The 17,070-nt window shown below is 45.0% G+C and overlaps 1 protein-coding gene across 1 annotated transcript in view; it reads left to right on the top strand.

Annotated features, from left to right (window-relative positions):
* The window catches only part of LOC125621639 (butyrophilin-like protein 2), a 53,294-nt gene that overhangs the window by 1,077 nt on the left and 35,147 nt on the right, over window positions 1–17,070 (top strand). Inside the window, exons 2-4 of the mRNA XM_075119492.1 lie at window positions 5,778–5,893; window positions 9,677–10,024; window positions 12,905–13,189. Coding sequence (XP_074975593.1) covers window positions 5,794–5,893; window positions 9,677–10,024; window positions 12,905–13,189 — 733 coding nt within the window. The 5' untranslated portion in view covers window positions 5,778–5,793. The remainder of the gene's footprint in view (window positions 1–5,777; window positions 5,894–9,676; window positions 10,025–12,904; window positions 13,190–17,070) is intronic.

Raw genomic sequence — 17,070 nt, 5'->3', positions numbered from 1 at the left:
AGGGTGGTTAGCAGGGGTGATTTTTATGGTCCTGGGTTTAGGGAAGATTTGATGGCAAGAAAGGCCCATGTTACTGTGAGACAGGTTATTCCCTGTGCGAAAAGCCGTCAGCGGGGAGAATTCATGAGGGTATCTCTGTGCCCGATTAAAAAAAGGGGAATTATTTTTCACCCTAAAAATTGCATGATTTTTGTTTGATTGATTTGAAATGTTTATGGAACTTTCCATTGAAAAAAAACAGCTTGAAATAATTTGGAAAAAAAATGAATGGACACAAACACTTTGATTTTGGGGGAGTGGGTTTCGGGACTTTCCCATTTTCTCGCCCTCACTCTCATTTTTTAAAAGAAATGATGCATGAGAAACATAACAGTAATAAAAAATCTTTTCATTCCTTTTAGTCTGAACTTGTTTGAAATCTACTCGAAATAACATTCATTTTGAATTTTTTTTTTTAAATCAATCACAAGAAAGCTTTTGTGGTTATTTCTGCATTGTTCTGAACGCCATTTTTTCATTTATTGTTTAATGAAATATATTGAAATATATTCAAGTGGTGTCAATTCTCTCATAATTTTGTCTTGAGTCTTGAAATATTTGATATTTTCCTTAAAACCCCAGCTGTTCTTGTCCTGTGATTATGAGAGAATTTCAGTTTTAATGTTTAAAGAAAGTTTCTAGCCCTTGTGATTGCAGAAAAAAGCTAGAGAATATGACCTGAGTGTGACCTAAAATCTCAGATACCAAAAGGCAACTTTTTTTAAAAAAAAAACCCACATGTATTTTTTTGTGTGTGTGGAACAGTAGAGATCCATGAGCGAGGGGATCTCCTCCATGAGCAGAGATCTGGATTTTGTTACATGTTTTGTACAGTGCCTCGCTCAAAGGGGTCCTGATCAGTGACTGGTGCCTACATGCTTTGGCAATAAAAACAAACTATCATAACGTGTTCTGTTCCTATATATTTCCCACCTGCTATGTTTTTTATGTTCAGTGTATTCAACTTTACCTATTACATTCGCTAATTGTTTCCCATGATGGGAACAGAAAAATCTGTGTCTGGGGGGGGGGGGGGGGGGCGTTATGGGATTGTTGTGAAGAAAAAATTCTAAAGCTGTCATTCTAATCACAAGAAGGAAATATGCTGACACCTACTATTTTAGGGTCAGATTATTTAAACCTCTCAGTATTGGTCTAACCTTGCTGCCCCTGTTAGTCATTTCAAGTTTTCCCATTAACTTCAGTGGGGCAGAATTAGGCCAGTACTCAATGATTTTCAAAATCCTGCCCTTAATTCTCTTAATTCATATTCAGGGGAGTTCCTTCTCTCTCTCTCTCTTTTTTTTCCCTGGGTCATGGGACATTAATATCATTTTACACTGATCTGCTCTTTTTTGTGCAGACTATGGGACGACTGCTGTCACTGCATAATATGCAAACGAGTTCACATAACAATGCATTTATCCCTATTTTTATTACATGTGTCCTTTGCAATTTTCTGTTCCTCAAACTCTAATATCCAGCTTGTCCTAATCACTGAAGCCTACTCATTAAGTTATACTGTTGTTGTGTTCTTTTTATTCTTCCTGTTGTCTGGATGACATTTCAGTGAAGATAAAGGTTCTCTCGTTCTGCCACAGCTCCGGATTCATCTCCTCTCTGCCTGGTTTTATTATTTATTTTATAACTGTTTGATGTTCACAAGTTGGAACCAGGTAGGAATCCTCCAGGCCTCTGCTGCTTCCTATAGTTTTTCGTTTAGGCCCCAGGCCTGCAGTGCCTTACAAATGAAGTTTATGCACTGCGAGCAGTCCCATTGAAGTCAATGGAAGTAATCCCAGTGTGTAAATGTAAGCACAGAGCAGGAGCGGGCCCTTACTTGTTGTTCTTTAGCTGTGTTTCTGTTGTTGCTGGACTACTTGATCTGACCTTGGGGTAATTTGCAGTCTGCTTGTTCATCCATGTCTTTTGTAAAAATTGCCAAGAGGGCCCAGCTCATTGGATGGATGTTCTTTTACTGCGGGTAATACAAACCTAAACCATTAAAATGAGTAGGTTTTATATTTATAAAAAGAGCCCATCACTCTCTCTTTAGTTGCAAATACAAAGGTGAAGGGACCAGGAGCAGGTTGGTTGGTTATGTTTGGTTTGTTTTATAAACACCTTCCTGCCTCCCTAAGCCTTCAGGACTAATAACTCCCCAACACACCTTATCTCAGTTACATCCTCTTCCATCCATTCCCTTCCCGACAGAGAATGGACTCTAGATGTGCCAGACCAATGGGGTGTTGCAGTGCTGAAGATCCTTCACTGAAAGCTTCCCACCACCATTCTTCTCCCACTAAAACCAGTGAGAGTGTAAGACTGAGCATCCCAGCTGCTCTCCGCCACCCTTGTATCACATCAGGAGAGAGGTGGTCGCCTGGTCCTAAACCATTCGGTGCTTCTTGTGTCAAAAACCAAACACCTTGAATTGCACCAAATATATACTGGGAGCCAGAGCAGATCCCAGCGCTAGGGTCACAGAATCCTGTTTGAAGAGCACAGACAAGGAAACAGGAGATGACAGTCTGCAGGAACTGCCAACTAGTCCTCAGGTGATAACGGGATTCCCACACTGGAAACCTGAGCACCAAAAGCTGGCAAGGCCCTGAGGTGCTGATCCAAATCCATTGAAATCACTGGGATTCTTTCCATTGACGTCAGCAGGATTGGGATCAGGTTCCCAGCCACTTAAAAGATCCTCCACTTTCCCTAGTTTACCAGGCCTAATCCTACTCTCTAGGCAGAGCACGCTACTGCCAGTGGCAGCAGAATTGAGGGGGCAGATGTAAAATATTTTTTCTCTTTGAATGACTTTTCTTTTGTGTCCTGGTCAGGGCCGGATTTAGGGACAGGTGACTGCCTGGGGTGCCCGGCTTGTGGGGTGCCAGGCTCAGGGTGCTGTTTTTGTTGGTAGCGATAAAAGGGAAAATAGAATTTTTGAAGTATAATGCCCCTAATTGTGGCCCTGTTAACGTTCTAAGTCTGTCACCTGCTGTCACACTGTTCAATACTTGTCCACCCAGTGTTGGTGCGCAGTTCAATTTCTTGATGTTAGTACATTTCGGTTATTCTTAAAACTAAGAAGTTTCTGTAAGATTTACAGATCCTAGTCTGCAAATGCATCATCTTATGTGAGAGAGAGAAATCGTGCGTCAAAGTCATGAAATGAGCTACAAATGTGATTAAAAAATAAAGTATTTAAAGGTTTAACAAATGGAGGGGGGGTGTCAAAGATGCTCCTTACCTGAGGCGTCATTTGATGTGGGGCCAGCCCTGGTACTTCTAACAATGCAGGTTTCAGAGTAGCAGCCATGTTCGTCTGTATCCGCAAAAAGAACAGGAGGACTTGTGGCACGTTAGAGACTGACCAATTTATTTGAGCATAAGCTTTTGTAAGCTACAGCTCACTTCATCGGAACTCACCCCCCCTACCCGAACCTCCGTCCCATCCAACCACCCCCTGTCCTCTGACTGCCCCCTGGGACCTCCTGTCCCTTATCCAACCCCCCAGCCCCTTTACCATGCTGCACAGAGCAGCGTGTCTGGCAGCTGTGCCATCTGGCCAGAGCTAAACACGCTGCCACTCTGCCCTGCAGGAGCGTGCAGCCCTGCCGCCCAGAGCGCTGCCCATGAGGTGGTGTGCCCGCAGGGGAGCGGAAAGAGCGGGGGAGGGGCCGGGGGCTAGCCTCCCTGGAGGGGAGCTCAGGGGCCGGGAGGACGGTCCTGCAGGCTGTATGTGGCCCGCAGGCCATAGTTTGCCCACCTCTGATCTACATCCTTCTTGGTTTCTTGTTATAATTTTACACAACTCTGTTAATGAACTTCTTGAATGCAATGCGCTCATCTTCGGTGGCTTCTCCTGTGTCCGGAACTTCCATTCCTTCAATTGAGATGCTCATTAGTTCATTCACGTGATCAGGCAGAAGGCGACTTCTTTCAAAACACACAATTCTATTCAGTGATGAAAAAGAACGCTCAACTGTAGCTGTTGTGACTGGGAGTAGCAAGAGATGAATTCCTACTTCTTTCAGCCCAGGAAACACAGCACAAAGATCAGGTCGAGCCACTAGTGATGATAAAAAAGAAGTTTGAAGTCAAATCTTCATTAATTCGTTGTATGATATTCCACTCTGTGTTCAAGTTCTCTATTCTGTCCTGAGCACATGGCAGCCCCATTGCTGGTAGTGTCTCACTCCACTCAGCTGCCAGTGTTTTATAGGACAGGCATCTGTAAAAGCTACACTGTGGTTGAGTAGAATCTAGAAGTCACTGTTGTAGATTTTTAAGAATCAAGTCTGTGTACTTTTTCAGTTGCCTTAACAAACGCTTCTTGTCCTCTTCACTTAAGGATTCAATATAAATGCTTTCATTAGTCAACTTCTGGACTGAAGTCTTTGCTTCTTCCAGTGCTCTTTCAATGAATAGCTCTCTGATCCAAATGTAGCTTCTGTTGCTCGACAAAGATCTACTGCTGTTGTAGCAGATGCCTGGATGACTTTGTTTAATGACCCAAGTGGTTTCAACAGTAGACTTACGAGAGAGAGAATGGCAATAGTCTTCTCTGAACGTAGTAGCAAAAGTAACCCACCAGCCTCACTACTTAGATCCATCCCATCTTGGCAGATACTTTCCAAAGCCAGTAATAATGGCTGGAGTAATTTTAAGACAACAGCCAAGGATTGCTCATGAGAAAGCCAGCGGGTTTCCCCAGGTTGGACTAATTTGAACTTCAGTCCCAGTGTATCTTCTATATTTTCCAAGATATTCAGTCTTTTTGGACTCTTGCTGAAAAAAGAATAAAATGAAGACATTAAATTTATAGCTTTTTAAATGTCTTTTGAGGAGTCTGCAGCTCGTAGTAGTGCTTGTCGCAGTGTGTATAGGAGAGATTAGGGTTAAACTTTTCTCTGAGCAAAGCTTGTACTCCACCATGTCTTCCAGAGAAGTTTGCAGCTCCATCAAATGCACAAGCAGCCATCTGTTTGGGGTCCAACTGACAAGCATTTAATTATTCATAATATGCTCAAATGTCCCCCAGAATCCATACAGTGTCACATGCCCTAAATTGCTCCAGGGAAGACACCTGGTAATGATGGTTTGCCTGTTGAGTTTTGCAAGGCCTTTTGGACCCTTTTTGGGACTGACTTGCTCCAGGTTTTTCAGGAGAGCGTCAGGGAGACGATATCACCACTTAGTAGTTGTTGAGCAATTCTCACCCTTTTGCTTAAGAAGGGGTACCTTGGGGAGGGAAAGGATTGGAGATCTGTGTCCCTGCGGTGCTCCAACTATAAACTTTTCTCAAAGGCCTTGGCCAACGGACTGAAAACTGTGATTGGGTTGGTTGTGCGCCATGACCAGACCCATTGTATTTCCCATAGGTCCACTTTTAACAACCTTTGCCGGTTGTGGGTTGTCGTTTTGGCTAAAAAATATTGGATTTGCACATTGGTTGGTTTCCCTTGATCAGGAGACAGCTTTTGATCGATGCCGGGAGTATTCCATGAAACGTCAGACTTGATCAGATGCAGCATTCAGAAGGTTATTGAAAGTTACCTAGAAACAGAGAAATGCAATTAAGTTGAGTGCTGCAGGGTCTTGTTTTGTTTTGCCAATTATGTATCCTGTTCATAATTTTCCATTTTCTCTGTATCCAGGTTGCCTTAAATCATTGTGACTGTGTTACACTCAATGCATTTTTTTTTGTTATTTTATCCCCCCCTCCTGTCATCTAGATCAAGTTACACTGAGATGAAGGGTCTTTCAATCTGCCACAGCTCCACAGCCAGCTCCTCCCTACCTGGTTTCATCATTTTCTTCATTACATTTTATGTTCACAAGCTGGAATCAGGTAGGAATGTCCGTGGCTTCTGCTGCTTCTTACAGGATTTATTCATTTGTATGATTTCTACAATTGTGACGGGTTCCCTGAACCACTGAACCTGACCCTTCTGCCAGCCTGGGCACCCCTTGCCTCTATCTTGCCGAGCCAGACCCTCCAGGCCTCCTCCAGCACAAACACAGAGCTAGGGCCGCACCCCTCTGCAGAATACAGACACTGAGATCAGCTCAGCTCTGGGAAGGTTCAGTTAAAAGGGACTTGCCTCAGCACCCCAGTGCACAGCCCCAGTGGGGCCTGAACCCCAGATAAATTCGTCTTATACTGTACACGTTCATATTGTTCACCCTCTTTCTCAAAGTGAAGAGAGATATGCGCAGACTGTTTGCCTCCCAGGTAATGATGACTTACACTGGGTTTATTAATAAACAAAAGGGATTTTATTAAGTACAAACGGTAGGATTTAAGTGATCATGAGAGGTAACAGATAGAACAAAGTAAGTTTAATAAGCAAAATAAAACAAACACACAAGGCTAAGCTTAATACACTAAGAAACTGGTTACATGTAATATCTCACCCTCAAAGATGTTCCAATAAGCTTTTTTCACAGACTAGACTCGTTTCTATTCGAGGCCCAATCTGTTCAGTCTCTGTTAGTTCCAGCAGGCATCTTGGGTGGTAAACAGGGGTGTCCTCATAATTCCCTCTTTATCCGGCTTCAAACCCTATTATAGATTTGGCAAAAGGCGGGAATCCTTTGTCTCTTTCTTTAAACTTTCCCCCCGCTTTGTGGAAAAATATAAAATCCCAGATGGATTCCAGCATCAGGTGACAGACACGTGTCTTTGCAGGGACCCATAGGCGCTAATTCCGTGGGTGCTGAGGGGCTGGAGCACCCATTAGGGAAAAATTAGCAGATGCTCCACACCCACTGGCAGCCAAGCTCCCCCCGCCTCGCCTCCTCCCCTCTTCCCATTCTGAGCGCACCATGTCCCCGCTCCTCCCCCTCCCTCCCAGCGCTTCTCCCACTGCCTAACAGCTGTTTGGTGGCACTTAGGACTTTCCAGGAGGGAGGGGGAGGAGCGGGGATGCAGCGCACTCAGGGGAGGAGGTGGAGAAGAGGCAGGGCAGAGGCGGGGCTTGGGGGAAGGGTGGAATGTGGGTGGGGAGGGGGCGGGGCTAGGGTGGGAAAAGGCGGGGTGCGCGGGGACTTTGTAGAAGGCTGTGGAATTGGGGTGGGGCGAGGGTGGTGCAGGGGTGGGGCCGTGAGAGGGGGAATCGAGCACCCACAGGGCAGAGGAGAAGTCGGCGCCTATGCAGGGACCCCCATCGGCCCTCCTCCTCACAGGCATCCCGTAGACTTACGGGAAAACAAATCCATCGACAGCCCATTGTTTCTTGCTTAAGAGTCATCAGGTTCCTGAAGTACCCTTAATGGCCCTCACTTGGTATAACTACATTAGTAACAGTAACATCAGTTTACACTTCATATTTCTAACTTCAGACATAGAAATGAGACATGCATACAAATAGGATGAACACATTCAGCACATTATATCCTTTCCAAGGGTATGTCACATAACTGGAAATGCTTTATTCAAAATTTGTCATGTCATATTCATAAGCATATTTCCATAAAGAATATGGAGTGCAATGTAACAACAATTACCCGATTTAACTACATTATACAAAACTGAACAAAAATCAGCACAAATTCCCAAGCGTCTCAACATCAGTAAAAAATAAATGAATTCTTGTGAGCTGGGCGAAATCTTGTTTTGGATTGAGTTGACCTTCTTCAAATTGGTGTGTGAATGCAGCCTTTCACTGAACATAGCTGTAAAAGAGAGTAAAGTGGCCACACCTAAAACAAGGCTAAACAGAGTCTGTGCAGAGGCTAGGGCTATGTCCACACTACAGGCCTTAGAGCGGCACGGCTATGCCACTGCAGCTGCGCCACTGTGAAGTCTCGTGTAGCTGCTCTGTGCATAATTAAACCACCCTTAACGAGCAGCGGAGGAGACACTCTCTTGCTGACACAGTGCTGTCCACACCAGCGCTTTTATCGGTGAAGTTGATGTCGGTCACGGGGGGTGACCTGCCTGACAAAAGTTTGCCCCACAAAAGTGCTAGTGTAGACGACACCTAGCACTGTGGCTGTGTTGGGTGTGGGGAGGAGGTGGCAAAGACAGGGAGGAGGTTTTCCACTGGGTATTGTGACCCGGTGAGTGTGAGATTTGAGAGAGCGAACACACAGAACTGACAGCAGACAAGAACAGAGAGAGAGAGAGGCGGAGACAAAAAAAGCAAAGAAGTCAAGCAGCAGCTGTGACCACAGTGCAATGCTGGGAAAAGCGACAGAGAGAACTTTTGAGTCTGTTGGCTAGGAAGGCTTGGGGCTGGAAGCTACAAAACTGCTCCTTTCGCTTTTGGTTCCTCCTGCATTTGGAGAAGCAGGACTTGGTACATTCCTTGTAAATAAAAAAGATTGCAGCAAAGAGAATACCAGGCTCTGTCAGTGTCTACTTCCAACAGGCCCCAAAACTGGACTGGCTGCTGAGGTTGAAAAGGGGTAACAATACAGTAAAATGTCTCCCCGGGCCTTCAGGATTCATAACTACACCTCATCCATCCAGTTTCTTAATATGGCCCTCCTTGAGTGTCCTCCTCAACATGCTCTTTTTCTTCTCAGAACCCTCATCAGCTTGGACTGTGCAGGCGCAGATTCCATAGGAACCAGAGAGCAAAGGAGTTCTCATATTTAAGACTCTTCATTGAAGGTCTCCTGGCCACCTGTCTGACCCCATTTTCAAACTATGGGGAGAGGAGGGGGGGGGGGAGTATTAGCTCAAACATCCCAGCTGACTTCACAGAGCTCGTGAGCAAAGTACTCCCTGTGAGCAGCAAGTCATGCAAATGGCTGACTGTAGGAAACCTTCTCTTCTTTCTGCCAGTCGAGCAGTCTCAGAGTGAAGCAGGGGCTCTGTGGAAAGGCCAGTAATGAGGTCATAGAACAGAAGACTGTATCGGACACAAAAGGAGGCAGAAATGAAGTAGCACAATCTGGCATCTCCTAATATTTAAGTGCTTTGTTTGGCAACCTTAGCTCCTGATTGAGTAAAGCAGGGATTCTCAAACGAGTGGTCATGACCCCTTGGGGGTTGTGAGGTTATTAGACGGGGGTCACGTGCTGTCAATCTCCACCCCCAAGCCCTACTTTGCCTCCAGCATTTATAATAATATTTGTTTAAAAGTTGTGTTTTTAATTTATAAGGGAGGTCACACTCAGGCTTGCTGTGTGAAATGGGTCACCAGTACAAAAGTGTGAGAACCGCTGGAGTAAAGCATTTAAGCTTATGCTTCAAGTTAAACACATGCTTAAGTTTCCTTCCTAAAGAAAGATTCTTTCCTGAATGGTACCCTAATAATGTTCTTTAACTTAGTTTATATGTTTTCTAACATTCAAAAACCTTAAAAACTGTTTCAAACAGAAGGCGATGATTTGAAATGTTTGCAAATGCAAATTAATTCTGTCTGGAGCTGCTTGTAAGGATAATGGCAGAAAGTATTTCAGCTTCCATTAAAACGAATATAAATTATGGTTATCCAAATGCATTGTTTGTTGTAAAATTCATATATAAATTCAGGACACATCCTAGTCAATGACCGAGCACTGCAATAGAGGCACAGAATAGGAAATACGCACAAAGAGATTCCAATTTATGAGTGTCCTTGATTAAAAGGGAATATGATGTACATTTACTTTATTTGTTTTATCTTTGTGCATTTGGCAGCTCGGTTCACTGTGGTTGGACCTGATCACCCTGTCGCTGCCATTGTGGGTGAGGATATCGTGTTACCCTGTCACCTGTTCCCCAGGATGAGCGCTGAGAACATGGAGGTGAGATGGTTCCGATCTGAGTTCACTTCATTTGTGCACCTGTATCAGCATGGGAAGGATGAGTATGGGCAGCAGATGCCAGAGTATCATGAAAGGACGGAGCTTTTGAAAGCCGGCATCATGGATGGGAATGTTGCCTTGAGGATTGTGAATGTCAGACCCTCTGATGAAGGACAGTACTGCTGTTTTGTTCAAGATGGTATCTTTAATGAAGAAGCTGTATTGGAACTGAAGGTAGAAGGTCAGTAAAAGGTGTCTGTAAAAGTCCACAAAAGTACTTAGGCACCTAACTCCCCATGTCAGACACCGAAGTCCAAAATTCAGGTGCCCCTGAAATCCTCCAATTAGTCATTAAATGAGATCCTAAATTAGTCATTGGACCAGAGAAAGAGAGTGAGAATAATCTGGAGGCCAATGATCAGGGCTCTCACATGTTAGAAGGAGACCGAAGGTCTAATCCTCCTTCTCCAATGACTGCAAATAAGTATTTGTCCTAAGTGAAACAGCTTCAGCAGGAGAGAATGAGAGAGCCCCACATCAGAATATCCCAGAGCCCAGTGGTCAGAGCACACTCATGGGCAGTAGAAGATCCCTGTTCACATCCTTTCCCCCCCATTAAGCAGAGGGGGTAGTTGAACCAGGGGTCTCCCACATCTTCAGCAAGTGCTGTAAAAACTGGGATGAAAATTCTATGGGAGGTACCAGCTTCCTCCCTAGATGCTGGATTTTGTGGATCCCATTATCAGGCACTGATCTCTCCCCTAACTCAGGTTTTGTGGATTCCAGTGGTTTTCTAGAGCGTCTTAAAAGTTAGGCCACCATTGCAACACCAGTTCTCGTTGTGGAGTTGGGCCTCCGTGTTTATCATTTTGCAAATTGTTACCCTTAAATCCCCTTTCACTTCCCTGTTTCCTCTATCAGCAGTGCTGGTGTTTGTGCCTTGGGAACATTTCAGCCTCTCAACGGGCTTTCAATCCAAATGAGGGAATGGAGAATATCACTAGACATTAGGGAGTTGCTCATCCCCTGAAGACAGAGACACCCACAAATAGTGGGTTTCATTTTATCCCAGTGGCGAGGGAGAGCCTCACTGGATATTTAGCAATAGCAGCAGCTGGTTCTTAGTTCCTGGTCCAAGCTCAGTTTCTTTTAGAGGCCGAATTCTGTCCCTCCTTTAGAATTCAGGAAGAAAATGGAAAATGCCTAACGTGTTTCCTATGGCAACGGGTTAGGTCTCTGAGTCACTTCGCACAAAACAGCCAGAGGAGGAGAGGATGGTGCCTAAGCCAGCCAGTGGGAAATGTCAACCCCAGAGGTGTGGCTTAAGCCCTGGCCCCGCACTGACAGACAAACAGCTAAGTGCAGGCTGCAGGGAGGTGCCTGTCTCTGCTGGTGATCCGTGAATGGGAACCAGACAGCACAGGCGCCTAAGTCATTTCTTCAGGGCTGGATTAAAGCTGGGGCTTTAGGGGCTGCAGCCCCAGGCTAAGGGGGAGCCCTGAAAAAAGATCTCTGGGCTGCCAAAGTCCAGATCATTTTGCAGGGGCCCCGGGGCTGCAGCCACTAAAGCACCTGTGTTATCCAGCCCTTCCTGGCGGGGACTTGGAGGCAACTCCATGTGCTGCCATTCCCTACCCTCCCCTGGGCTGGAGCTGTGAGCACTGGCTCACAGAAATCAGGGAGGGAAGCTCCGTCCATGCACTGTCCTCGCCTGCAGGTGCTTCCCCCTCCCCCCCGTCTCCCATTGGCCGGGAACCACACCCAATGGGAGCTGCGGGGGCGGAGTCTGCAGGTGAGAGCAGCATGCAGAGCCACCTGTCCCACCCTCCAGGGCTGCAGCCAGGGATATGCCGGCAGCTTCTGGGAGCAGCGTGGGCCAGGGTAGGCAGGGAACCAACCCGCTGCCCCAGCCCTGAGCCTCCTCCTGCACCCTAACTCCTGCTCAGACCCCAACCTCCTGCCCTGAACCCCCTCTTGCACTCCAAACCCCTTGGCCCCAGCCTGGAGCCCCTTCCTGCACTCTGAACCCCTCATTTTTGGCCCCATCCCAGAGCCTAGGGGAAGCCCTGAGCCTCTGCCCCCCCATGTGATCATTTTGTTTTAAATTAGGACAAAGACTTTATACAGGGAGGGACCCCACAAAATCTGATAGCCCTGGGCCCACAGAAGAGTTAATCCGGCCCTGCATTTCTTGCAGGAATTAATTAGGTGCCTGCCCCATTCCACACAAAATAAGCAGAGGAAGAGGTGCCCACCTTATAACTTTTAGTCCAGTGGTTAGAGCACTCAGCTGGGTTGTGGAACATCCAGCTTCAATTCCTCTCTTTCTGCAGGGTGGAGAAAGGAATCAAACAGGATCCATCTCTAAGGAGAGTGCTCTAAACACTGAGCTATGGGAAATCCTAATGTGAGGCTCCCTCAGTCTCTACGGGTTTCAGAGTAGCAGCCGTGTTAGTCTGTATTCGCGAAAAGAGAAGGAGGACTTGTGGCACCTTAGAGACTAACAAATTTATTTGAGCATAAGCTTTCGTGAGCTGCAGGTATAAATTGTTCTCGGGTGGGACAGTAATGAAAAAAGGACATTTTCCTCACCTCAGTTACAGTCAAAACAGAAACTTTGTTCAGCGAGAGTTACAATTATATCAGGACCCACTGCACAAACTCGAACACTGCTGGTGAAGAGGAATGTGCTCGGTCAGCCACAGCTTTTGGACTTGAATTAGTTCATGGAAGACATATGGCCTGTGTGATCCAGGGGGTCAGATGGGATGATCACAGTGGTCCTTTCTGGCCTTAAAAATCTATTGGATCTGTGAACAAAAAACCTTCAAAGCCTAGAAATCAGAAATCCAAGAGAAATTCTTTTGCATTCCTTGCCGACTTCACATCGCCTACTAAGCTGCTGATTACACGCTCCCACGCTCTGCAAGGCTTTCACTTCCATCTCTAAGGCCGCAGGCCTGCAAAATGCTTAACAAGTACTTAAGTTTCATTAAAGTCAAGTTTCCTGTTTCTACAAATATCAGTCATAAAGTGAATTCAATCATTTTATTGAAAATGTAAACTTTTATATGCTCGGCTGCATATATATATCATTTAACACTGACTCATTTTACTCTAGCTTCAGGCTCTGCACCTCAAATCTCTGTTGAGGGATATCAGGATGGAGGGATCCGAATGGTGTGTCAGTTGGCTGGATGGTACCCAGAGCCCGAGGTGCTGTGGAGAGATCGCAACGGGCAGCTTTTATCTCCCTCTACTGAAACAAAATCCCAAGATGGACGAGGGCTCTTTGAAATAAAAAGTTCTATCATTATAACAGAAAATTCAAACCAGAATTTATCCTGTTCGGTAAGGAACGCTTACTTCAGCCTAGAAAAGGAACCCTCAACTTTTTATATATCAGGTGAGTTACCACCAAAACCAAACACTGATATCCCAAACTGCGGGGAGAAGAAATAAAATCTAGGTTGCTAAATAATACAAAAGTTAAAATATTTCCGCAGAAAAAACTACATTAAGTTAAGGTTCAGAACACAATTTAGGGTAAAACACATTCCAGGGATATAGTAATTATCCCAGAAACAAGCAGTTTTGACACAGGAAATTCAGAATTAAGGTTAAATTTAAAAGAAATCCAAATGCATTTCTGCAGAGAAATGCCCTATAGATACGATTATAATAAAACCATGATGGTTGGTGTTTGAGGTCCCATATAAGAATAAACTGGTATTTTATTTATATCTTTTTTTTATTAATGTATGTTTAAGCTGAAATTTGATTTTTTTTTCTCATACAGCCACCACAGGGCAGTGTTAAGGTATATTGGGGCCCTTACTGATTGGTTGGACTTTCCACCTCCTGGTGGTCTGGTGGATCAAGGACTGGGCTTCTTGCCCCAGGGACTATAGAGTGGGAGAAGTGATATGCTGTGATCTCCTCAACATAGAGGAAATTTGTGACTGAGTCTCTGGCTCATGAAGGGTCAGAAGCAAGGCAGGTCCAAGAAAGTCTGGAGCCCTGGGAACAGTCATTTGAGTGTGTCACTCACCAAAAGGTCCATGTTTTAATTTGAAATTTGATTTCTCATCCTCTAGCAAACTTCACGCTGGGAAGGGGGTTGCCATAACAAAATGCTGTGGGCCTGATCCAAAGCCCGTTAAAGATGTTAATAGGATTTGGATCAGTTCCTTCGTACCCATTTAACAGATCAGCTCTTTTGCCAGCTGAAGTGAAGAATATTTTAATATTTATCTGCCCCCCCCCCCAATAATTATTTATTTCCACTCTTAAATCGTCAGATTTTCTTTTACTATGGAAGTTTCCTGCTGTTATGAAAGTTTTAATTTTACTTAAATGTAAGTTTTCTGTTGGGAAACGTAATGATTACATATAATTTCTCTTCCTACATGTTTTAACTGTAGCATTAATTTCATGAAAAGGAGGAGGCACTTTCCCCTGAGTTGGCTCCTGGGTTGGATGATGGGTTCAGAAGCACCGGTTATTTAATAGCATGAAGACTGTGCATAAGGACAACCAGAATTAAAATATAATCAAACAAACCCACTAATTTTATATATATATATATTTTATAGCACACACACAAAATACCTTAAATGAAAATTGGATTCAAAAGTTAGGAAATACCAGAATTCAGGTTCCCTGTGCCTTCTAAATTTGGCCCCTTTGTCTCTATGCACTATGATACAGTTTCTAATACCATGATTACGTACTATTTCCCCTTTCCTCCAAAAGGGCCACTGAACTGCCGTACCCATGAGACCATCCTTTCTCTTCCTGGAATTCCCTGCCTTTTTCTTTCCACACTTTCCAGCTTGTGAAAGAAATGAGGCCAGGGTCCTACAGGCAACACCCTCCTTCACTGCACAGCCCAGATTCATCCCCAGAGCAGGTGCCTCCAGTGCACTGAATGAGGCAAGAGTTCTGTGGGGGAGGGAGGAATAGTATGTGATCATTTAATTAAAGATTGTGTCATAAGGCATATACACAAAGGGACCAAATTTAGATTAACATAGGAGCAGTCATACGGGGTCAGACCAAAGGTCCATCTAGCTCAGTATCCTGGCTTCTGACAGTGGCCAATGTCAGGTGCCCCAGAGGGAATGAACAGAACAGGGAATCATCAAGTGATCCCTTGTTGCTCATTCTCAGCTTCTGGCAAACAGAGGCTAAGGACAGCATCCCTGCCTATCCTGGCTAATAGCCATTGATGGACCTATCCTCCATGAATTTATCTAGTTTTTTTGAACCCTCTTATGGTCTTGGTCTTCACAACATCCTCTGGCAAGGAGTTCCACAGGTTGACTGTGCGTTGTGTGAAGAAATACTCCCTTTTATTTGTTTTAAACCTGCTGCCTATTAATTTCATTTGGTTGACCCCTAGTTCTTGTGTTATGAGAAATAGTAAACAACACTTCCTTATCTACTTTCTCTACACCAGTCATAATTTTATAGACCTCAATCGTATCTCACCTTAGCCTTCTCTTTTCCAAGCTGAAAAGTCCCAGTCTTATTAATCTCTCCTCATGTGGAAACTGTTCCATATCCCTAATCATCTTTGTTGCCCTTTTCTGAACCTTTTCCAATTCCAATATATATTTTTTGAGGTGGGGCGACCACATCTGCAGACTGTGTTCAAGATGTGGGCGTACCATGGATGTATATAGAGGCAATATGATATTTTCTGTCCTATTATCTATCCCTTTCTTAATTATTCCCAACATTCTGTTCGCTTTTTTGACTTCCGCAGCTTATTGAGTGGCTGTTTTCAGAGAACTATCCACAGTGACTCTGAGATCTTTCTTGAGTGGTAACAGTTAATTTAGACACCATCATTGCATATGTATAGTTAGGATTACGCTTTCCAATGTGCGTTACTTTGCATTTATCAACATTAAATATCATCTGCCATTTTGTTGCCCAGTCACCCAGTTTTGAGAGATCCTTTTGTAGCTCTTTGCAGTCTGCCTGGGTCTTAACTATCTTTAGTAATTTTGTATCATCTGCAAATTTTGCCACCTCACTCTTTATCCCTTTTTCCAGATCATTTATGAATATGTTGAATAGGATGGTCCCAGAACAGACCCCTGGGGGAAACCACGATTTACCTCTCTCCATTCCGAAAACTGGTTGCACTGTCTCTTTGCCCAGCCAAGCTCAGCTGTAACCCCACACTCCAGCTCCTTGTCAGATGAGACTCCCCTTCCTGTTCCCTGTCTCCCTACTGGTTCCCAGTCTCCTTGACAGGCCTTGTTCTAGTCTGTCCCTCTGCTCCCTCTTCCTCATCTGGTCTCAGTTCTCACTTTTAGTCCTGCCACTCCCATTTCCCTCACTGGTTCCCAGTCTCCATCTCCACCTCATTCCCAGTCACAGTTTCTCTCTCACTCCAGAACCAGTCTCAACAAGCACTTTGTTCCAGTCTAGTCCTTTACCTCCTTCCGGGTCGAGCTTCCCTCCCCCTCTTAAATCCTAATCAGTCCCCTTCTACCTCCGCCCTGCCTAGACACCAGCAGAGTGGGCACTGAGAGCACAGCGGAGACAGGCCCCCTGCTGTCCATTCTAGTGCCCAACCCCACACCAGCTTGGAGCTGGGAAAGCTCAGCTTTGCCTTTTTATCCTTGACCTGGAGCATGGGGATGTCACATGTGAAGTCTGGTCAGCAGTAGGGGATGTGAGGGGATGGAACATGCTCTGTGAGGACAAAACCTTCGGAGAATTTTACTGTTAAACTCTAAGAACTCTACCGAGTGTGCACAAAACTAAAATTTTTCAGAGGCTTATCACTTGGCCAATTATTGCATGGATTTTCACAGGGAAAGGGCACAAAGGTCACACCCTGCTGAATATCAAGTTTCTGCTCAAAAGCCCAGGGCACTAAAGCTTCTCCTAGAAAAAGTCATCAGATTTTTTTTTTTTAAATGTCAAAACAATTCTCTAACCTCATTCCCAGAAACATTGGAACCATTTTGGCTGAAACCCAGCCTGGAACTTTTCTGCCTAGGTGACTAAAGTTTGGCAAAGTTAGTGAGCAACTAAAAAGAAGGCCCTATAATGAGAAGGGTGGAGCCACCTTGATAACAGGTGATTTGACCAGGCCCACTTATTTATGCTGGCAGAGGCAGGGGGCGACATGGGTCACGTGAAGGCCTCACGTCGGCGCAACGTGGTCCATACGGGCCCCCCCACTTTTCTGGCGGTGCCCCCCAGGCCCTTTTTCTACTGGTGCCTCTGTATGCCGGAGAGGGGAAGACGGAGACAGGGAGAGGC

Source organism: Caretta caretta, chromosome 14 (genome assembly GCF_965140235.1).
Source record: "Caretta caretta isolate rCarCar2 chromosome 14, rCarCar1.hap1, whole genome shotgun sequence".
Lineage (NCBI taxonomy): Eukaryota > Metazoa > Chordata > Testudines > Cheloniidae > Caretta > Caretta caretta.
The sequence above is the reverse complement of the archived record's forward strand: the minus strand, read 5'-3'. Positions and strand labels throughout refer to the sequence as shown.